At 38.6% G+C, this 23,962-nt stretch overlaps 1 protein-coding gene and 1 long non-coding RNA gene across 3 annotated transcripts in view; one reads left to right on the top strand and one right to left on the bottom strand.

Moving 5' to 3' along the window:
- The first annotated feature begins 14,959 nt into the window (after window positions 1-14,959).
- Window positions 14,960-23,962, top strand: part of LOC139977512 (uncharacterized) — a 31,257-nt gene continuing 22,254 nt past the window's right edge. Inside the window, exons 1-3 of the mRNA XM_071986866.1 lie at window positions 14,960-15,050; window positions 15,246-15,330; window positions 16,219-16,533. Coding sequence (XP_071842967.1) covers window positions 15,255-15,330; window positions 16,219-16,533 — 391 coding nt within the window. The 5' untranslated portion in view covers window positions 14,960-15,050; window positions 15,246-15,254. The remainder of the gene's footprint in view (window positions 15,051-15,245; window positions 15,331-16,218; window positions 16,534-23,962) is intronic.
- LOC139977513 (uncharacterized) lies at window positions 17,980-22,993 on the bottom strand. Of its 2 annotated transcripts, none has more exons than XR_011796580.1 (4): window positions 22,531-22,993; window positions 21,267-21,417; window positions 20,554-20,675; window positions 17,980-19,732 (listed from the first exon to the last, which is right to left on the bottom strand). It is a non-coding gene; the product is annotated as an uncharacterized lncRNA (long non-coding RNA). The 2 variants fall into 2 exon arrangements; XR_011796581.1 differs by having other exon boundaries at window positions 17,981-19,732; window positions 20,554-20,632.

Raw genomic sequence — 23,962 nt, forward strand, 5'->3', positions numbered from 1 at the left:
ACCACACAGTGTGGTGCACTGCTGGTAAAGAAATTGGTGGCGCAGTTGCTCTTTCAGTTATTATAACAGACTTAAAGGCGATATCGCTCGTAGACTTTTTTTTGAGGGCGCTGGCATTATCGAGGTTTCAGCGAGGTTTAATGGGACCCCTAAAACTCACGTGACCTCGGTGGCAAATTTAGATCAGTGAATAGCACAGGCAAGCGTATGCGTAACAAGCCCGTACCCATGCACACATAATGTTATAGCACAGCATTTCAGATTATTGTACTGTTTACCGCAAAGGATTTTCGTACGCGATAGTTTGTTGTTTGTGTGCCTTTTGAGTAAAGAATACTGTACGATTTTCGTACAAATACATTCGATTAGACTAGAGTATAGTGACAATCATGGAAAAGGGATCAGAGCAAGGAGAATCGGGCGAAAGAAAACGACCTTATCCTGGAACGAGCGTATAGGTTCAAGTGGAGGAAAGCCATTGTTGCATGGACCTGACAAAAACAGCAGTGCAAAGGAACAACAGCGACGAAGAGATGCCACGAAGATCTATCTTCTACGTTCCTACGTAAACTGGCAAATGGAGAAAGAACTCTACAAACATGTCCACGATTTGACTTCTGTTAGCAACGCAGATTTCGCAGAACATTTGCTTCAGGATCACACAAAAAGGTAATGATTTGCTAAGCTAGGCTAAAACTGTATAGGGTAATACTAGTACATAGTAGTACTACAGGGTATTGTCCTAGGTAACTGTCAGTATCTCCGTTAGGGGTAATGAGAAATTTTATGTTACAAAGTGATTAATCTTTGATTTTGAAAAAAAAAGAAGAAGCTTATTTTTCTTGAACTTTATAATCGAGGCAGTAAAACAGTTGGGAATGAGTTAGATCGGTTTTTGTTTTTTCGTGTAGAACTGGACCCAATAATGACAAGCACAGTACTGTGCCCAATCTACAAATTTTATTTCAGTTCCAAGAATATTTCTTATTTCTGGGGGTGAAAATCTACACACACAGCAATTTTCCTCTTCCGTGGAGTCATCTGTCATTTCTATTTCTGTAATTGGAGGGTTTACACCGAGACTAGGGTTATGAAGATGCATGGGCGGCGATCATGGGGGGGACGGGGGGACATGTCCCCCCCAATATTTTTGTTGGGGGGATATAGTATCTAATATCCCCCCCAATATTTGGTGGCATAATTTTTTGTAAGCATATGTTTTGTATTTTTTTATGATATCGCTAGTAATTTCAAAATAGAAAATGCTTAGATGCAACTTAAAAGGTCTGGGAAGTGCCATTTCCAGCAATCTGGGAGGCATTTTCGGCCAAAATTTTCTTTTGCGCTTCGCGCCAACTTATGGTGGCGCTACGCTTAGACAGTCTGTGTAAAAGCTTTGCCCCTCCCTTGGCAAATTCCTCACATGGCGCCTGTTTAACCGTGTCACAATTTGTTACTATATATGACCGAAAGTAGTTTTTACTTTTTTTCTCGAAATGAATAGCTAGACGGACCGCATCCGTAATGAAATTTGGTTGGCATCTTGTGTATGAGTGTAAGTACGTACAATCACACATATGATCCACATCGATATGGGTTCACTGGGTTTCCATTTGGCCTGTTTCCTACAAGATTTCTAACCGCAGGTGCTTAGCCAAGGGAGGGGGGGGTGAAGGGTGGAGACCGCCCTCCCCCTCGAGCATATTTTTTGGGTATTTTCTATGATATCGAAGTTTTATAGTAGCTGTTATAAGAGGTTTCAATATTTTTACACCAATAATTTAACTGTCTGAATTTTCGAAAATTCTTTGAACAACATTCTTCATCATACTTCCCTCTACTCGTGCAATTTTGACCGGTCTGTTAGGGGTTGAGGGGTTTTTCTATATTGGTTGTCCATAGATCAAATTTTGTGCAACATTATGGGTATGTTTTGAAGTGAATTTATTATTCAAATTCTGAACAAATAATGGGCTTAAAACCTTGAAAAGTGGGGCTGACGGGTATTGAGGGGCGTTATGTAGAATTATCTACAAAGCAATGATCCACAGGAGATGCAATGAGGTCGAACATGATGTGTGACTGGTGAAAATCTTGAAAAAAGGTTATGAATGAAGAAAAAAAACTATTAGGTAAAACTTGGTTCTCAGGCAAAAGTGTACATCTGGTTGGTCATTTTCAAGCCCGAGAAGTGCTATTTCCAGTGATCTGGGGGCTATCAAAACCAAAAATTTTCTTGTACGCTGCGCGCCAACCAATGGTGGCGCTCCGCTTTGATAGTAATTCGCCTGCATCCAAGCAAATGTCCCCCCCAATATTTGAAACAGATCGCCGCCCCTGTGAAGATGTATTACTGCGGGGTATCTGTGCTGGTGGTAGGGATGTCACTTGTTGTAATTAATGTACGGATAAAAGGGGGGATTAGAAGATAAACGCAAAGACACCGGGAAGAGAAAGAGGAACAGTAAAAATTTACAGCATTGATCCCTATTAACAGAGTAGCCAGTGACGGATCGAAGATTTCGGAAGGGGTGTGCGCCTCAGCTTACCCCTTACACCGACAATTCCATTTTTTACGTTTCCGTTTTCCTCTCTTACTAATGTATAAACTATATATATGGTCTATCATAACGCGTGTGTGTGTAATTGACGCCTTACAATTGTACGATTGTGCTATGAAACCAATTGTGGCTGGTCTCGAACTCGACCGAGTCGTCGGAGAACATGACGTATTTCGGTACAAGGATCTATATGCGAACTGCAATATATCTATTTCCTTCGATGCAACACTGCCATCCACGGATCAAATGTTATACACTCCGACCTGAATGCTAATTGTTACCCCAAACCTAGTACCGTAACACTTACAATGAATCTAAAAATAAATTCCACATGCGATTGGAGAATTGAGCACATCTCCTGTGAATATCATGTAGTGGACCCAAGGGCGTATCATGGGCGGGGAGAGGGGGTGGGGATGGACGCACTCATCACTTCTTGAGATTGTTCCCATCTGCATGAAAACGCGCACCCACAACCATACGCACCACACCTCTAATCGCTTCCCGATGAGTTACGAAACTTAATTAATGACCTTCGCCTTAGGACCAAGACCTTAACAAAATCCGCCATCACACCACTTTATCGATAACAATCGAGTTGTGTATTAGTGACGTCTAGAGGTCGTGCACTGACCTACATGGAGTGTGACCACTCCCGATTTTGCAATTTCCCAAGATCAAGCCCCGAAAAACCCAAGAAATCCCAAGGACACTGTTCTGTATGGATATCTAGCGATATCTTCCCGAAACTGAAGGCAGATAGAACTTACAATATTGTCACGTGATACGGATACGGTCATCATGATCATGGGCTCATTGGGTATTAATGTATGAATCGAGTTAGTTGTGTTATTTGTTATTATAATGAAAACAAAGTATGTAATTTAAAACCCAATTCCAGACAATGTTTTACTGAGTACAACATCGGGACATGAGTTTTAGAAAAATTCTAAACAATAACCAAACACTCCACAGACTTGTAACTGCGTTCATTTGGGGGGAAAAAGCAGGGCTTTCATATAAATATAAAAGGTAAAAATAAAGATGCCTTCGGTGTATCTGGTAAGTAAAAAGCACAGGAAATTCAGCTTAGATGGAGACAAAGTTCAATCGAAATAGGCCTATGCTTAAGGGTTGAAGGAGGTTTTTCTATATTGGTCGTCAATTGATAATATTTTGTGCATCATTATATGGGTAATTTTTTAAGTAAATATATTCACGAAAATTGTGAATTTTCAAATTCTGAACAAATAATGGGCTGAAAACCTTGAAAAGTGGGACTGAAGGGTATTGTGGGCCGCGACGTAGAATCACCTGTACTAAAAGCAATGATCCACATGAGATTCGATGAGGTCGAACATGATGTGTGACTGGTGACAATCTACAAAAAGGTTTTGGATGGAATAAAAAATATTAGGAAATTCTTGGTTCTCAGGCAAAAGTGTACATCTAGTTGGTCTTTTCAAGCCCGAGAAGTGCCGTTTCCGGTGATCAGGGGGGGGGGGGGTATCAAAATCAGAAAGTTTCTTGTACGCTGCGCGCCAACCGATGGTGGCGCTCCGCTTAGATAGCAATTCGTGCCTCCCGGGATGGAATTTTCCTGGACACGCGCCTGGATAATATTTCGGTTTGTTAGAAATATTCCTGTAGGCAGAGAAAAAGTTTGACGGTGAAATTGCGTTTTCATAACTACGCGAAATAAGTTTTGTCATGTTATATCGCGGAGTTATTTCTCCTGGGTTTCTCTCATATTCGGGGAATGCTCTTCAAGGTATGTCTGAAAAATATCGCTGTTGCTCCACCCGATTTCAGACATGTGGAATTTATTTCCAGGGTCATGACACAAAAATGTCAAAGTTCTATCTTTTGGAGATCCATCTAGAGCATGCTCTCTAGAACATATATCAACCATTCTGCCAGTTAAAACTTGATTTTTCCAGTCGAAAATTGTGAATGAATTGACCCTCTTCCGGCTTGAAAAGCTCGTTCGCCCGAAATTTTTCCTAATCTTATGACGTCATGTGACGTCTTAGGAATAAGATTTGCTCTCGCATTTGCCTCCGAACATGTAAACACATCAGTGGCGGCGGAACCGGGGGGGGGGGCTTGGGGCTGACCCCAATGAAAAAGTTGATGGGGAAATGCATGATAAGCCCCCCGTCCCCAATGTTTACCAAGGCTCCGAAAGGTGCATCTGCCCATTTTTCAATGCATACTTGTCGATCTGTCCGATGCACAGGTATACTATATAGGTGTAATAATTTTAGTAAATGCTGGGGGGGGGGGGGGACCCTCGGCGTTGATCGACGAGAGTGCTACTTCGGGAAACGTGAAAGTCTAAGGGATGACTAGATGACTATTTGGTATTTTGGACTTTTTGGTACCTTCTACATTGAGGAAATCTAATCTCTGTTCTGAAAGAATTGCAGTCGATACGAGGGTTAAAAACAATGGGATAGTGGGATCAGTGGCGGAGCGTCCACACAGTCAGAGGAGGCGAATGCCCCCTGACGGACTCAAATGGACTGCTGGCGCCCTTTTAAGCTTTCTACCACTTTTTACTTATTCGCGATTATTGATTTTTTTATTGCGCTGTCAAATACCTATCGACATTTGTCACAATTTGTTTGTGTAATTTTCTGACAAAATGGCGATGACACCTATTTATTCTTCGTTTATCTGCAAATTAGCAAGGCCCGGAAAGGGTCATTTCCGCCGATCTAGGGAGTGTCTTTACTCAAAAAAATTTCTGTACGCTCCGCACCAACCGGTGGCGGCGCTCCGCTAACATAGTAGGTCGAAAGCGCCCCTAGAGACCATTCTCGCCCCCCCCCCTGACCAATACCCCTAGCTCCGCCACTGAGTGGGATGGTGGTTGTCTGGGTAAGGAATCACAAAAGGGCTGAGTGGGAGTGGTGGGGAGCAGGGCGAACATGACGGGGGGGGGGGTAGGTGAGGATTATTGCAGCCAGAGCATTCAAATGATATGATAAATGATTTTCTGTATCATGCCTCATCGAAAATTAGTGTTTTAAATAAGAGTGTAATAAGCTAAACGCTTGCGTTTACACTACGAGTACACGCAAGGCGTGGAACATGGCTCTATGTTTAAACGAAATCAATTAACGACCAAAAACACAATATTAGCATTTCACCTGTACTGTATAGGGTAGATGCATTCGTGACAGAGACAGTGACAGTGCTTGGTTCATAGAAATTTGTTGGCAACTGCACATGGTTTTGGAATTACCCATTTGTTGACATGCTTTATGTTTTTTCTGATGACATATATTTAATTATTGCATTTACTTGCAAGTAGTAATTTACTACACTCAAAAACGTCTTTGCGAGTACACTACGAGTAATAGCTTCTCTCTTAAAACACCATCGAATATACAAATTACAATGTTTTTACAGATTTCTACGTTCAATCTGAGAAATTGCAGGCTTGAGACCCATATTTTAGAGCTAGGTAATCGCAGCATAAAACACTCGGGAAGTGCCGTTTCCGGCCATCTGGGGGTTTGAAAAACCCAAAATTTTCTTATACGCTCCGCGCCAACCGATGGTGGCGCTCCGCTTAGATAGTCTCCACACATTAGCCCCACCCCCCCCCCACCCCCACCCCCCAAGAAAATCATTTTCCCGTTCCGCAGCGCCTGAAACACATACTTACACTACGCCAAATCTACATAAATACACACCAAAAAAAAGGATATAAGTCAGCGCGAATCAAAATCTTAATTTCCCGTGGAATGGCAGATTTAGAACCAAATGCGGCAACCGAAGTTCAAAGTGATAGTGGTTCTTCACCAGGCAGTGCAATTGGGCTAGAATTAGGAAGCCCTTTCTCATAATCGAAGCAGAGAGTGAAGGCGATGATCATGCCCATATTGAACCGACGTTGAGGGTGGACCTGAGGTGTTACGGTTAGGCATAGGATCCTCTGCGATTGATATGGGGGAGGGTCTAAGAGGAGGGAGATTTTTTTGAACAATTGAAGGTCCTTAGATGCGATCTGGTGCAATGTTTTGCCAGTTTCATCATTAACATATGATATCATATTATCAGCAGATTTGTTTCCTGTTTGAATTCCCGTTTACATGTTCTTTTACATATTATATCAGGAAGAAAAACATAGTGCTATTTTTCAAATAGGATGATTCTTGTTTGTTGTCCAATGTCTGGACTTTAATACATTTGACGAACTTAACCGATGGACAATATAAACTTTCATATTTTGTAAGACGGCCAGATGTGCAGTGGCCTTTAAACAAATATCGTTATCGCAGTGTATTAGCAGTGTAATAATTAGCCTATTTATAGGAAGCGCGTATCACGTTTGCTAGCTTAGCTTCATAACATATGCTGTTCGTGCAACACCTTAATACGAATCATAGAAAGGATGAGAACGAACGCTGATGACGTCTTTGTGCATACGGTTCGTGACACTCCGTCGAGTGCGGTTAGGTAGGCAATATGTATTTTATTACGGAGTGGCCAACTGTAGGTTTGTAAAAGGCTATATAGGCTATATTAAAACTAAGTAAGTAGCTGCATCAGTAGGCCTGAATGTTACTACACTTATAACCAAGTTATCGGAGCTGACGAGTATTTAAGATTAAAAGAGCACTGACAAAATACCATGCTAGAAAACCAACAGTTTTTAACATTTTCCGACACTGACTAAGGTGGGGGGGTAGCGGTCGCTCCCCTTGCTCCCCCCTGGCTACGTCGATCCCTGGATCCACAACATATCGAAGAAGAAAACCGTTCGGAACTATTGCAAGGAACATACACCGTGGTGAGAATTTTGTAACGAAGAAAAATATTTAGAAAATCCAGTCCATGGACTGGATTTTCAGAATGCATTCTGTGCATTTGTCGTTGGAATTCGTGGAACTGCCTAAACCGTATTGTGCTTTGTGTTACCGTGACGAACAACCATAGAATCTTTACAACCCATATGTTTATACAGTGTGTTGGCTATATAATGTACTACTCGGTGCTGCACATGAGAGTACATCATACATGTACAGTATGCTGCGTATTACTACTAGTAGTAGGGTTGGTTGAATACTGAATGTTTGGCTCGGGATGTAAACTGCATTATGTAGCCACGTTAGGTAGGCATATGTGCCATTTTATACTCATTATTAGGCCAGTACTTAGGCCTGGAGTTTTGCAGATCAATTGTCTGAAACTAAATAACATTTCATGAAACATGGAGGGTGTAGGCTAAATTTACAACAAACGTAACCATAACTGTTCATTATATCACTGCTTGTTATTGTGGACATCATGGACCGACATTAATACATTTGAACTTTCATTTTTCTTTTCAGGCAGTACAGATACATAGCCTACCGTCAACAGGTTCAAATGGTGCTCGGGGTTCCTAGCAAGACATGTCAGGGCTGTGCTACCATCATGTGCAGTCTAAAGGATCAGAAGTGAGTTTCCAGCCAATGGTCAGTTCACTGGATTCAAGTTGCCAGGAGAACACTCAATTGTATAGGAAGCCTTGGTTGAGAAACCCCTTCAGAAACACCTCTTCTATTCTAAGGTTTTGTTGCATTGTGTCAGGATTCCCTCAGTGATATATTGAAATTCAAGACTTTTAATTAAGGATGAAATAGTTATTTTCCAGACCCAACATCAACAATGAAAAGAAAAGGCATGTTTTCAAGCATTTGGACACATGTATTGGCATGAACGTGATGTCATGTAATATGTGCCTAAGTGAACGGGTGTTGACCTTTTTCGGAGCATTTACCTCCCAGACATGTTTGATTCGTACCTTAAATCTGGAAGCCAAAATATCCATATATCAGATATTTGACAGAAAGTCATAATAAAGACCAATGGAGGCAGCAAAACTCTTGAATGTTTAGACTTTGTTTCTTCAGCAGCAGGTGGTTTGTTTTACAATCTTTCATCAGAAACTCAGCAGTACACCATGTTAATGGTCTCCGATTATTTTAATGTGTGATGCTGTGTTTCACGTTGCACGTCAGTGTTGTACGTGTCGTCGTGCGTGGGTAACATTGTTGCATGTGAGTTGCGTCTGCAGTGTGTCTTGATTTAAATTACCCCTTTTTTCTATTTCACAACAACGATTGATAGCGATGGACATGCATCTGTTTTGTAGGATTAAAGCCAAAAATTCCAGGTAAGTTGTTTTCCTTTAACCTCCTTTGCTGTCACACATTACATCAGTGTAATTTAAGGATGATATTGTCTATGGAAAGTACAGTTTAATTTTATGTCATATAATACAATGATAGTAGTTTACAGAGACTTTGATAAACAGTTAATAGAAATGGTACAGGAATTGTCTGCATATACTTAAGCGGTAACGCAGTTACGCACTTAGGAAGTTACGCAATTACGCACTTACGCAGTTAGGTAGTTACGCACTTACGCAGTTACACTAACTCGTGGAGGCATACCAGATATTTTGTTGGGACTCACTCAGCAACAGGCTTAAAGACTTAACAATTTTAGATTACTAAATAAAACATCTCTTTTCGAATCACAACCGAACCAGTACGTGGGTAAATGTATGTACAGATGAAGAATAATACTTGCGTTTGTTGACACTACTCTTTCTCACTACTTGCTTTGATTAAGAAAACATAAAAGATAAAATTGACGTTTTAACGAGATAACGGATCTCGTCAATGCAACAATTTTCTGCAAATTGGCGAGTTGCACACTTACTACCATCTCGACAAAACGACAAAATTCAGAAAATTGACGTTTTGACAAGATAACGGATCTCGTCAATGCATCAATTTTCTGAATTTTGTCATCTTGTCGAGATGGTATACGTAGTAAGTGTGCAACTCGTCAATTTGCAGAAAATTGTTGCATTGACGAGATCCGTTATCTCGTTAAAACGTCAACTTTCTGAATTTTTTCATCTTGTCGAGATGGTAGTAAGTGTGCAACTCGTCAATTTGCAGAAAATTGATGCATTGACGAGATCCGTTATCTCGTCAACTCGTCAATTTTCTGAATTTTGTCATTTTGTCGAGATGGTAGTAAGTGTGCAACTCGTCAATTTGCAGAAAATTGATACATTGACGAGATCCGTTATCTCGTCAAAATGTCAATTTTCTGAATTTTGTCACGTTACCATCTCGTCAACTCGTCAATTTGCAGATAATTGTCGTTTTGTCAAGTTGGTAACTCGTCAATGCAATGTCCCTTCTACGCTTCCGTACGGAATACCTCGTGAGCGTGGTGAGCTAAAACTAATTAAACAATCCGCGCTACCACTAACAACGGGGAAAATCTCCAAATTCGGGTGCTGATTCAACAAAGTTTATAAACAAAACAGGGGTAAGATTTTCATTGGCTGTCCCCACCTGCAACTCGCAACAGCTCTATACATATTTTGGGAAAGATACAATTACAGACTTCTGGGGGCCATCGACGGGTAGAACTGAGGGAACGCTCAATCCTAAAACGATCATATTACACTAACAAATTACTTAAAGGGATATATTTCCGTTACACTATCAAAGATATGGTCTCCATGCTGGTAAAGGGCTGTTCTGGAGAGATAATTAGAGGCACATAACCTTTGACATCTCAGTTGTTGCTATAACTGGAACAAGGTTACGACAGTAACGTAGGACAATGTTCAACCAAATGTACGCCCATTTAGTACTCTGCATTGTACCCCTCTGCACAACACAGTATAATCACTAGTCCCTCTATCAAGGATGTGACAGTCTCTGGGGGGGGGGGGGGGTGCTGGTTGTTCATCACCAGTAGTGCCAACATCTGCTACGGGGGAGGTAGAGGAATGAGCAGGTCTTCCTGGTAAGGTAAGCTTTAACACAAAACATATTTACTATACAAGGGGGGAGATGAGTTGGTTGAGCTTAGGCATTCTTTTTTATACACTTCCCATTGTTCTCATGATTTTCATGAATGTCAAATGTATCTAACTTAGGAAGAGTACACAAGGCCTATGGGGGTGAAGAGCCTGTAGACTGCAGCACTAGTTTTCATTTGTATGCATTGTGTGGACTGAAACACCAATTGCTCTTTTCCCTTCAGTTGCAACAGGGCAACAACCCAATCAACTTGATCATGAACTTTTTTAACAGTAGACCAACTATACGCTGATGATATCTCTTGGGCATCAACTGGTCAGCATATACTGCAAGATATCAAAAAACGTTTCTGAGAAACTGATAGGAAGGAATCTGAAAATCAATTGCAGAAAAACTGAGACATTTTGAATCACAAGAAAAGGAAATGAAAGTTGGAAGAATTGTAAATATGTTGGAAGCTTGTTGGGGACGAAGAAGATATATCAACCGAAGAATTGGTATAACCAACGGTGCTTTCAACACACTGTCAAGCATTTTCAAAAGCAAAAACATAAGCCGAAACATTAAGCTTAGGATTTTCGAGGCTTTATTGACGAGTATTTTTTTCGTTCAATTGCGAACTGTAGGGCACAACCATGGAGCTATAGCTCCATGGCACAACGAAGGATCTTGATCGCAAAATTGACACTTTTCAAGGAAGACTACTTCGTAATATTCTCAACATTAGATGGACCAATAACAATTGGTTATCAAACGATGAGCTCTACAATGAAACCAACCAAACACCTTGGTCATCCATAGTCGCACATAGAATATTGAGATTTTTCGGTCATGTAGCAAGACTCCTGGAGGACGTTCCAGCAAAGGTTGCCTTAAGAGAAACATTGAGACATATTGCTACACCAGTAGGAAGGCCCGTGACTACCTTGCTTTGAAAAATAAAGTCGCAATTTAAGGACGTTAACATTAACAATTTCGAGGAAGCAATAAACCTTGCGCAAGATCGTGATAAGTGGCGGAGGTTAAGCACTGAGCAAGTCGGAGAGACGAGACTGCACTTACTACTACGCGATCTCAACAATATAACTATATGCGATTTTACAAACTATATATATATTAATTACAGATTGGTCTACACAATGCAAGGGCGGCCTTATATGTTCTTGGGATCTTGCCAACAACATTTGAAATCATGCTCATAACTGTCATCGTGACAATGTAAGATCCTAGTTCATCTACATAGCAACTATTGAGCAAGAATTCAACAAACTTTGATATGACTCACAAAGAATCCATCAAATAATTAATGAAGGTTACCTGGACAGGCCTGACAATACTTATTATGTACAAAAAGAATAAGTTCAATTTCTGTTCTTGATCATAAATGCAAGTTAAACTAGATATTTTGTTTGTAACGCGATATGCTGTATGGTTGATCGAATATAACCTATTTTGCTAGGATTAAAGTCCCCTTGCTTCAAAGGGGGATCGCATTACTATAGGGAGGTCTGTGATATCACTGTGGCAGATATTCTTTAGAAACTATTCTTTCCTATTCCCATATCTCTAGGAAGATTATCTATCATAACTGTGATGCATTTCGGATGCTTGCTTAGCTGTCGACGTTTATTTAAAGAGTATATGTTTTTGTTAGAGGGTTTAACGTTCTTCCAGGTTTTCTTTGCACAGGTGAAATGGAACGAAAACATACTAAAAGAGGTATAAAGTAGACATGTGTCCTTGGTCGGTCATTTGTATCAGTTCCTCTAGAATCAGTAAGATCCAGATAGGAGAGACAATCTAAAGTTTATATTCTTCTACACAGGCCTAATCGAGTAGGTTGTCCGATTTTTTACAACTTGTTTGCCCCTGAACATTTATGATTTCATCAAACGCAGCGTTACTTAGAAATATTGTGTGATTTTTTTTTATCGTGGATGAGGGCTTAAATGATATAAAGAAAAGCATACAAATGTTCTATTTTAATTTCCATAATGACACCATACACAGTAGTGCTGCCAAATGCATTTACAAGGAAACACACACTTTGAAAACAATTATCTTCGCCGAATGATTCTTGGATAGCAGGCCAGCCTCTGGTCACGGCAACATCGACTCGGCAGTACTCTACCGTTTGCAGGCGCGTATCCAGGGGGCGTTGGGGGCGCGCCCCCCCCCCGGGTAAGAAAAAGAGGAGAGGGAAAAAAAGAGAAGAAAAAGGGGGAAAAGAGGGGAAAAAAGAGGAGGAGGGGGAGGAAGGAAGGAAAAAGAAGAAGGAGAGAAAGAAAGGGAAGAGAAAGAGGAACAGTGACATCATTACAGCACTGATCCCTATTATATACACATGGCCAGGTAGTCAGTGACGGATCGAGGATTTCGGAAGGGGCTTGCGCCTCACCCTACCCCTTACACCGACAACTTCATTTTTGATGTTTCCATTTTTCCTCTCTCACTAATGTATCTATATGGTCTATCATAACGCGTGTGTGTGTATGGACGCCTTAAACAATTTATTGTGCTATGAAACCAACTGTGGCTGGTCTCGAACTCGACCGAGTCGTCAGGGAAAATGACGCATTTCGGGAAGGGGGCAGCCCCCCCCCGAGCATATTTCTTTTATGATATCGCTAGTAATTTCAAAATGTAAAATGCTTAAATGCAACTTACAAGGCCTGAGAAGTGTCATTTCCAGCGATCTGGGAGGCAATTTCGGCCAAAATTTTCTCCTACGCTTCGCGCCAACTCAAGGTGGCGCTACGCTTAGATGGTTTGCCTACAGGCTTCGCCCCTCCCTTGGCAAATTATTCGCTACGCGCCGGTTCGAATTTGTAAAGCAAACAGAAGATTTCACATCATATCAGTGAGCATGAAAATGGCGGTTCCAGATTGAACCGCCTCAAAACTGTCGATGTGTGTAGTCATAGGAACCCAATTTCATTTTTTTTGTGGGGGGGGGGGGGGAGGCTGTAACGACTTGCTCGAAAAATATAACCTACATTTTTCGCGCGCTCCGCGCGCGTTCAACATTTTAATGTCAATATCATATAAGCAAGCATCGGTTATTACATCGCATGCCATCATGTACCGCACAGTCCGTGGAAATTACGCAGTATACCGCGGGGTGCTAATGTAAACAACGAAATGTCTTATGTAGATGGAGAAAAAGCATGGCGGTCCAATTATGTCAAATTCTCTTTTACATTAGTAATGGCGAATTAGTCGGCCAAGCTTAGAACTTCATTTTAGTTATCATGGAGATATTTATTAAACTATTCATTTCCTTTAGCTACATCATTGCAATTTATTTCTCTTTGAGTAAGAGCCCCCCCCCCCCCCCGCCTCCTACGCCTATGTGTGTAGTGTTCGGTTCCGAAAATATCTGGTATTTTCTCATTTCCTTCAACCAAGTTTTATAATAGACGTTATAAGAGGGTTTATTATTTGTACACCAATAAATTAACTGTGTCTGAATTTTCGAAAATTTCCTGACCAACATTCTTCCTCATAATTCCCTCTAGGTTTTTCTATATTGGTTATCCATAGATGACATTTTTGCAACATTATGGGTATGTTTTGAAGTGAGTTTATTCACGAGAAATGTGAATTTTCAAATTCTGAACAAATAATGGGCTGAAAACCTTGAAAAGTGGGGCTGTCGGGTATTGTGGGCCGTGACGTAGAATCACCTACAAAAGCAATGATCCACAGGACATGCGATGAGTTCGAACATGATGTGTGACTGGTGAAAATCTTCAAAAAGGTTATGGATGGAAAAAAAACTATTGGGAAATACTTGGTTCTCCGGCAAATGTGTACATATGGTTGGTCATTTTCAAGCCCGAGAAGTGCCATTTCCGGTGATTTGGGGGTATAAAAACCAGAAATTTTCTTGCACGCTGCGCGCCAATCGATGGTGGCGCTCCGCTTAGATAGTAATTCGCGCCCCGGGTTAGAAAATCCTGGACACGCCCCTGGTTGGACCAATAGCGTTCAACACACCGCATTCAATCCGCGGCAGAAAAGCGGCGTCCTTCTGCGTATTTAATCTGTTCATGTCACCGAGAAAGGCATTGGAGAAGTGACATGCCAATATCGGCTGTACAGAAGTATTACGCAGTTGTGGATATGCTGGCAACGTCACTGCGGGTTGTCCACTGTACCAGGGCATCGAATCACCAGTGGTATGCGCTGCTATCCGGGAATGTAAGTTAAGGGAACTAAAGCTACATTATTTTGCTTTTATAAAGTAACATTCATCTTACATGAATTAGCATATAGAACTACGTATATGCAGGGAGTTGTTATGGAAACAACTCCCTGGTATATGCATTTTAACTTAACTTGATGGTTGCTTCTGTTCCTAGTTCTTAACATGTCTCACTCTTAATGTGATAGTCCCTTACTGCTGGGGAAAATGTTACTGCAAGGCATACGCTTATTTAAATAAATACGATTCTCTGTAGCACTTTCTAAAATACATAATACCCCCTCTCTTTCAATCAATATGCCCAACGATAACGTATATGGACCTATTGCGTGTGACGAACTATTAGTAGCATTGCATTGTAGTTGTAGTGTCTTTCCCCCGAGCGAAGTAGCTGTATTTCTGTTTTATTTCCTAGGAAAAAACAAACTGAAGGTAAGAACAAGATTTCACAATTTGACTCTCTTAAACTAAGCAGTCTCAATGAGTTTGCTAGATGGTCACTGAAATGTTGGTTTTTCTATCTTTTTCATATACTTAATTTCAAAATAATTCACTTTGCCTTATTTCACTGGTACCTTACACTTTTTAATGAATTCACGTTTGCCTTTGCCTCACGTCTTTTCATAGAGTGTGAAGATGTCTGGCTCTGCAAGCAGTATTAAACTTCGCAAGTTAAGCCCGTTCCTGTTTATTCCACTTTGGTTTGCTATCGGTACGTTTGTTATTTTACAAGTCAAATATTTTACAATGGTCACAATATATATTTCTTATAACTTGCCAAGCGCTCATAGTATTACGAAGTAATGCTTATGCCGCTATTCAGTCACGTTGAAGAGTGAATGAACGGTCAATGAATGGATGGATGGATAAATATATACCATAAGCAGAATGATTGAAAGAAAGTTTTTATGAAGAAATTTATGAGGAACAACAAATTAGAAGACAGAACTTTTGCATAAGAGGTTTATGTTTTAAAGCTTATGGGTTTAAAGTAAGAAGTGTACTATCTAGAACAACTTATGTAATATTTTATGACAAAATGTTGAGTTGCGGATACAGCTACTAGTGCATCTTTTTTACAGCTCTGAATTTCAGCTTTTGCATGAGATAAGGTATCGGTGTATTAGAAAACTAAGTGTGTGTAGTTCGGCAAATCTGCCTACGTTACTTTGAATTGTAACGGTTAAATTACTATAATGCTGTGCATAGTGACTCCGACGAAACAAATTCATGAGAATGTTACAACAGGCGACATCAAAGTTACAGTGAATAAAAAACGCTATGTAAATGGTTTCAAATAGTGCACCAATAAGATGGGAAATACAATATTTGAATGTGAATTATTTGTTACTATCCTAATTATCTATATTTGCCATCAAATTAAGATCGTAAAATGATCAAAAGATCCTAATTTTTGGTAAATATTTTTACATGGTCTTGTCAACATCATGAAAAGGAATCCCAAACCAACTCAAAATGCAGCTTAATCAATGGGTTCGTCATTAACAGTTTCTACTTGTACTTTTTTTAGTAAGGAACAAAGGAATTATTTACCAATTTTAAACATAAATTAATTTTCAACACGAATCTTGATTTTTAGGTGCATCATGTCAGGCTGTGGTTACCTACAGCTCCAAGTCATCTGAAGAGTTGCTATGTCCATTAACCGATCAGACATTTACTGCTTCATGGACTGATGAAACTGCTGGGGATATCTTATCTACCTATCAGAGAGAAAAACCTGACATTGATATTGTACCGTCAGGCTCCAAACATATCAACTTTATGTATAATGTTAGTGCTTCATCATTCAGTATATTTATCCGGGATGTTGAAGCAGAGGATGGAGGAGAATATGTATGTATAACTGTTGGAGGAGGAGGCTCCAGAACTGAGCACACTGTTGTTGTAGAAGGTAAGATTCTCACTTACTCCAATACAAGCCCCATAATTTCAGCAGTTTATGAAGCAAATGTTGAGAACATTGCTGACCAAAGTTTTAATTGTTTCACACTCTTGAATCAGAGATTTTTAATATAGAGTTGTTACAGGTTTGGGATCAGCTTGTTGAAATACGATATAAAATATAGGCCATTTAAACCTTTGTTTGGTATTTACATAATGACAATAATGTACAATTATGCTGCGCCCCTATGACACAAGTGTCGTCAGAAGTGCCTAACAATCACAATAATACCCTGGTCGACGATAACCTGTCAAACATAGAGACAATCCCTCCACATGGCAGCAGCTAAATAGCGTTCAGCTGACAGTTTTATCTAACAGGTCCTTATTTATACACCTGGGTGAAGAGAGACAATAAGGATAAAGTGCCTTGCTCAAGGACACAACGCAATGATCTGGCCAGGACTCGAACCTGCAATCCTAAGATCACAAGTCCACTTCCTTAACCACTCGACCACAACGCTCTCTCAATTGCAGAACTGTGCTATTATTTAGTGATATTAGAATCCTTCTTCTTTATACTGCACGTTCCTTATATAAATTAATTAATATTCAACAACCTTAAGGATTTTGAACTTCACAGTCGTTCGTCACCTTCTAATAATGAACAAAATTTCAGTAATACCTAACAATAATAATAGTAACAATATACCCTAGCTACTTCAGTCAGCGGAGGTATCTGTTGTATAAAAATGAATTACATTATGCATAACATAGTCAATACTCTCTTAAATTTATAGACTGAAATTTCAGTCTAATAGACTGAAATTTCAGTCTAAGAGCGGACGAACTGAGGGACCAGTTCCTTCAGACTGAAATTCAGTCTAAGGAAGGACTGAAAATTTTCAGTCTGTAAAACGACTGATTTTTAGTCTAGCTAGACTTAATGATTTCAGTGTAACAGGACTGGAATTTACCCTTTCTTAGACTGAAATTAAGCCAAATTAGATTAGAATCCAGCCTATAAGGTTTAAATTATTTTATTCAATTAGACTTTAAAAAAAAAGTGGCTAGACAGAATATCGTCATTTTATACTTTTAATTCAGGGATTAATAGTCCAATATGCCAGTCAAAAAACTGCCCAAAGGCACTAAACTGGGACGATTACAGTCGCCCTCCAGGCAGGTTAAAGGAAATTTCCCCGTAAAATTGTAAAAATTCCTAAATGGAGTATAATTTTAGAAACAACTGGTTAAAAAAGCAGGTTGATAGTTACATGTTTTTAACTTAGATTTTGCTTTACAATATACAATGAAACAATAATTCATGGGAACATTCCATTAACTATGGAAATAAGAAAACAAAAAACCTGTTAAAAGTTTAAAAACTGTATTAAAACTGTCTTTATTTATTTTCTTGGATACATTAAAGAAATATAAACAAAAAATAGTACAAAAGCTAACTTTGTTCGCTTGGGTTTTATTTATGATATCTTAGGTCTAAATAATGGTTATTTACCTAAACTACAAAAATAAATTAAATGTAAAGTTTTAGTTATGAAATATTCCAAAAATTAAAGTTGCAATTCCAGTGCCGACGATTTGACATGCAAACTCTATAAATGTGGTCAAGTTTACCAGAAATTTCTAATTTGACCATAACTAATTTATTTTGTGTCCTAAAAATTTAAGGATTGAAACATTTATTTTTATAGTTTTATTTAGTTTTAATTTAGTTTTTATTTAGATTCATACCTTTAAGTGGAACCCATGTGCAGCAGTTGCTGCAAATATAATAATAACCAGAACCAATTATGACAGGGCAAGTTCGTTTATCATACAGATATCGATATAAAGAATATTAAAATGTAAAACTAAAATTGTACTTCAAGAAAAAATAATGGCAAAGGCCACTTGGAAAGTGACCAACAATGAACGGATGCTGGCATAGGCCACTTGGAAAGTGACCGACAATGGACGGATACTGGCAAAGGCCATTTGGAAAGTGACCGACAATGGACGGATACTGGCATAGGCCAATTGGAAAGTGACCGACACTGGACGAATACTGGAAAAGGCCACTTGGAAAGTGACCGACAATGAACGGATTACAATTGACGGATAACAGATTACACTCAACTTATGTACAGAGAAGGCAAGTTCCTAAATAAAAAATAATGTATATTAACAACTGGAATATTTTTATATAGTGTCCTAAAAATGTAAGGCTTGAAACATTAATTGTTATGTTTTAATTTAAATTCATACTTTTAAGTGAAACATATGTGCAGCAGTTGTAGCAAATATAATAATAACCCGAACCAATTATGACAGGGCAAGTTCTTTATTATACAGATATTGGTATAACGAAATTTAAAATATTAAACTAAATTGTACTTCAAGAAAAAATAATGGCAAAGGCCACTTGGAAAGTGACCAACAATGAACGGATGCTGGCATAGGCGACTTGGAAAGTGACCGACAATGGACGGATACTGGCAAAGGCCACTTGGAAAGTGACCGACAATGGACAAATACTGGAAAAGGCCATTTGGCCAAGCCCTTCTTCCAAGCTCCAGCCTCTTGTCACCCCAACATTTTTTATACTCCCAACCTCTCCACCTACCCTTCAGGGTTTTCATTTCTGCTGCTTATTCCCAACCCCATCTCTTACCAGCCCACACCATTCTGACACTCGTTTCTCATAATTGAACCATTTTTGGAAACTGACTGACCCGACAATGGATGGATTACAATTCAGAATTGTACCAAACTAAGTTATAATACCGATAGTACTGGTGTTTAAATAAACAAAACAATTGTTTACATGACACAACATCAAAATGAAAATACAGCATACAAATAAACACTTGCAACACCACTCTAAAAAGCTACTTAGGAGAAATTAATTTAATGTTAGATGCCAAGCTACGCAATGGTGCCTTTACTGACGTAGCAGGAATCACTCCATATAAAAAGGCAGCTAAGAATTCACAGAATTGATGAAGTGCCAAAGCATAATGCACATTAAATGTGTAATGTGCTTTAAATAATCTATCCACTTGTTACTTGTTCCTGCAGGAATTGGAATTCTATCCGCCAAAAATAAAGAACTGTGACGGATTTTGGGCAGGTCCGAGTGAAAGTATGTACAGTTGTACATACTTTCCATCTATTCCGGCAGAGGTAGCATCAATGCTGGTGTCAAGCTAGAAAGAAATGACAAAAAAATATGTATATTTTACTCCATACTATTAAATTAACATCTGAACATTAGGCAAACTGCCAATCTAAATATTCCATGAGACTTCCAGTTTATTCATACGAGAATAAAATTTTACATAAACTAAACTTCTTACATGATCTCCCTAGAATGTCGCTAAAAATTCACAAACCTTTGACAGACAACTTTACAAAATTTGGTTATTACAAACCCTGGACAGACTGGCAGAGTGTACCTTCAGTATCAATAATTGTACATCTCAGACACCTGAAGGGTTCATAAGTCAACCGTTTTTCCATCTCTATCTTTGTTATTCCTTACTAAAAATGGCATATATATTGGTTGGCTTTACATTTAAAAATATTATGTCACTTTACTACAATTGTGACCACAATGGGCATTCTCCCCCCAAACACCCCTATTAAATTCCCTTTTTGCCGGTTTTCCGCCTTGCTCCACATTCTTGTCAGTATTGCTGCCAATCAGACAGTGCTGAATAAATTATTCCTGCTTTACATTGCCATAATAAGTGTTTTTTCCTACTCTATACAAGTCACTTCCATTGAGCCATGATGATTATAGAGCCAGTGCCTATACCATTCAGTAGCACCAATGGAAAAGAGCCATAAGACCCAGTGGATATGATGCTAACCTTAATATACACCAGACAAACTTTTTTCCACATAACAAGCCAATTTTTGTTTAGCCAAGCAAATTTTGTAAAACCAAAACTTTTCCACTAAACGCAGGGGTGTTTATATAGCATTGAGCAAGGGAATAAACAGTATATTGTCATAAAATACTCACAGGTTTGTTCTGAAGGAAGTACAACAGTGCCCCTGCTCTGCTAGTGGACTGCTGCTTCTGCTTTAACATAGTCACTGACCTGTGCAGTATATATATTAATGTATATAAAGCACACATATCCTCTGAAAAGAAAATTGTGTTTGAAGTTTTAAACATAACCTCCAAGGCATAGTATGTGGCTAATTAAATGCAATAAATCATAGAACAAGTAAATGTGAACAAATGGCACATTCCATAAATAAACTTTTTGAATATAATCCAGATAAGTTATACATCCAAATAAATAATTCTGAATTTTCACAAACTATAAAGTTATTGATATATTGATTTTTTAAAGTTATAGTTCATTGAATTTTGGATGACAATCTGCTCAAATTAAATTGTGTCATATTTCTAATCGTAAACAGGAAAAAATGTTTATAGTACTTTAAGTGCTTGATTTCAAAGAATATTCACAGAAAATTTAACTATGATGTTTATTATTGCCTATATGGTAATAAGAAAAAATAAGAACAATTAAGTTTTCGGTCTTAATTTTAAACCTTTATCTATCAAGCGGCCACAATTTGCCCAAATTGAGAAAAAGAATAAAATTTAGAACTTTCCAGCTTCTTACCAAGGGGTAATGCCCAAAACGTTATTGATTGGTTAGCTAGAAAAAGGCATACAAAGAAAACTTTGAAATATGATAGCTATATACTAATTTAACTTACTACTATCAGTTTCCTCAAAAGCATCAATCATATTTGCGATAGCTGGTGAGGTTTTCTTTCTCACTTCTATGATGCGTTCTCTATATCCATCCCACTTTGTGATGAAGTTATCCCTGGATTCGGCAAACATTAATCGAAACTCCTCATTTATCTGAAAGAAATGTAAACATTTTATTACTGCAAATCAGAATGCTAGGAGATTTTTCTAGTATCACAATTATGAAACTTACTACATCAAATCTGAATTTTGCTTCTTCAGTTATCTTTTGACTGAAAAGAAGGTTATGATTATTAGAAATGCTTGATATAGCGCATTATACGTAAACCGGTCTCAATGCCCTTTACAATGGAAAAATGCCAAGCTAGCCTACAGATAACATACTTAACTGGCTGCAAAGCACATCTACCTGCAATAAAGCTACTGAAAAATCGCTGGCACAGGATTCAAACCTGCGACCTTCAGCATCTCAGTCTGGTGCTCTACCAACTGAGCTAACCCGTAAAAGGGCCAGCGGCCTGTCATGGACGATTTGATTACCCACGCCCCACTGGCTTGAATTAGCCAATAATGTCCAACACTCCTATTTTAGATGGGTATGGAAATGTGTTATTATTTTTGTTTGCTACTAATAGATGTGTTAGGCATTTATCTGAAACATATTCAAAGAAAAAGAAAGCATTTTCAGTACTTTTCTTTTAAATTACAATTAAAGAAGTAAAAATTCTAGTATTTCTCCATTGACTGTAATGATAAGTGACCCCACGAAGTGACCAAGTAGAAACCATACTGAACAGAGCCCTATAGCACCAGTGCCTAACGGCCGGGTAAATAGCCAATGCCTTTTCACTTAGGCTAAGTAAACTTGTATGCGCAGCCTGCAGGGTAGGAATAAATTTTCTTCAAAAAAAAAAATCATTTATTAAGGACTAACGTTAGGGGCCTAACGTTAGGCTAAGCCTTTTTTTTTTCGTTTTAACCGGTACCTATTAATTTCAGTTGGCACACTCTGAATAGGCTTGCCTAATTTAGTAATAATTAGTAAAATATCACTAGGCCTAGGCCAACACTAAATTACTCGTAACCAGTGACACAATAGACGTACATGTACGACAGTCTGACAGTACAGTGTATACCGGGCCATAGTATAACTATACTAGGCTATAGCCAACTGTACTACTACTGTACTAGGCATAGCATTGTTCATGTTAACGCTATGACTGCGTATGAGTATGAATCGATTAAAACGGCCTTTTTTAATATTACCTTCGAGCAATGATATTACTTCTTCTGCATATCCTTTACCTGCCAAACACGTTCTCAATGTTTCTGCCATTCTTATACCCTCGTGGAAAGCTTAAAAAGGTTAGTTTTTACCCATAAAACGAAGCGTAAATTCTCTCGGTATTCAAGGTAAGTTCAGCTAAGATGGCGAGTCGATTCAACGTTCGTACGTACCTACGTACGCGGCCGGGCATATGTAGATTAGAATACGTCATTAATTTGGACAGACCGGATTGGTTTAACTGTTCAGTCTTCGCATGGACTGAAATTAAAATGAGCACGTGACAAAATACAATGATTTTATTGGGTATTGCATTCAGTCTATTGTAGGCTGAATTTCGTTCGGAAACAATTCCAGTCTTAACGTCTGGAAATCGGTCTTATGGACTGAAATATATTTCAGTCGAACCTTAGACTGAATTTTTCAGTCTTCAAATTTAAGAGAGTAGTTCAAGTTGTTTAGAATAAACTATTTAACACAATAATTATATCTCATGGTTGATGTTATGAATGATTTCATATTAATTAACTTTAACAGAATGTTTTCTGATTATTTTTCAAATTAAATGAACGAATAAATACATTACCCAATCCTCAACACTTCAATAACAATTTGTCCACAATAGAGCGTTAAACAATTATTTTCTAAAGTTAAAGCAGCTCGAAATCTCGGAATTTTAACTTCTGATTTTATCCGTTGACAATTTTACTTATTTAAAGGGCAATTACAGACAGGCACGCCTTCCTTGTGGCAATATAAGTAAACCATTTTTTTCTGATAGAGGTTAAAAATGAAAAGAATATTCCGTCATATTCAAAACTCGGTGAACCTTTGGTAGAGTCAAGCATTCCACATACACATGACAGAGTGTCGTTCAGTACACTAGCATCATTCTGTAGAACCATTTGTGTTTGTTATTTGCACGAGATGTGAAAACAACTCAAAGTTGTCTCGTAGCCATTGAAGGTGAAGTGTTAAAGTCAAATTATTAAGTATTCAGTAACATTCTAAACTGCCAGTTTCATCAATTTGACCACTGCTAGTATCACAGAACATGGAATCCGATACAAAATTGCATCACGTAAAACTAATTAACGTACCGTAACATGGATGGTGACAATATTTCAGTTTTACAACAATGTAAATGGCTTGATCAGTTTATACTGTGAATAAGAGACATACCGTTAATCAGTATAAACTGCATATGCTACAGACGAATTCTTTATTAAATGGCTGTTTCAACTAAGACAGTTTATGAGTCTAAACAACTGTCCCTATGTTTGACTAGTAAATATAACTTGAAAAGATGGTTCAAATTGCAGATTTTAAGCGTTTTACAGTAAACTTTGCATCCACCTACTGTTAAAATGTGGACAAAGCTATTGGCGAAACATTTAGAGCATTCTGATTAGT

Source organism: Apostichopus japonicus, chromosome 12 (genome assembly GCF_037975245.1).
Source record: "Apostichopus japonicus isolate 1M-3 chromosome 12, ASM3797524v1, whole genome shotgun sequence".
In the NCBI taxonomy this organism is placed as follows: Eukaryota; Metazoa; Echinodermata; class Holothuroidea; order Aspidochirotida; family Stichopodidae; genus Apostichopus; species Apostichopus japonicus.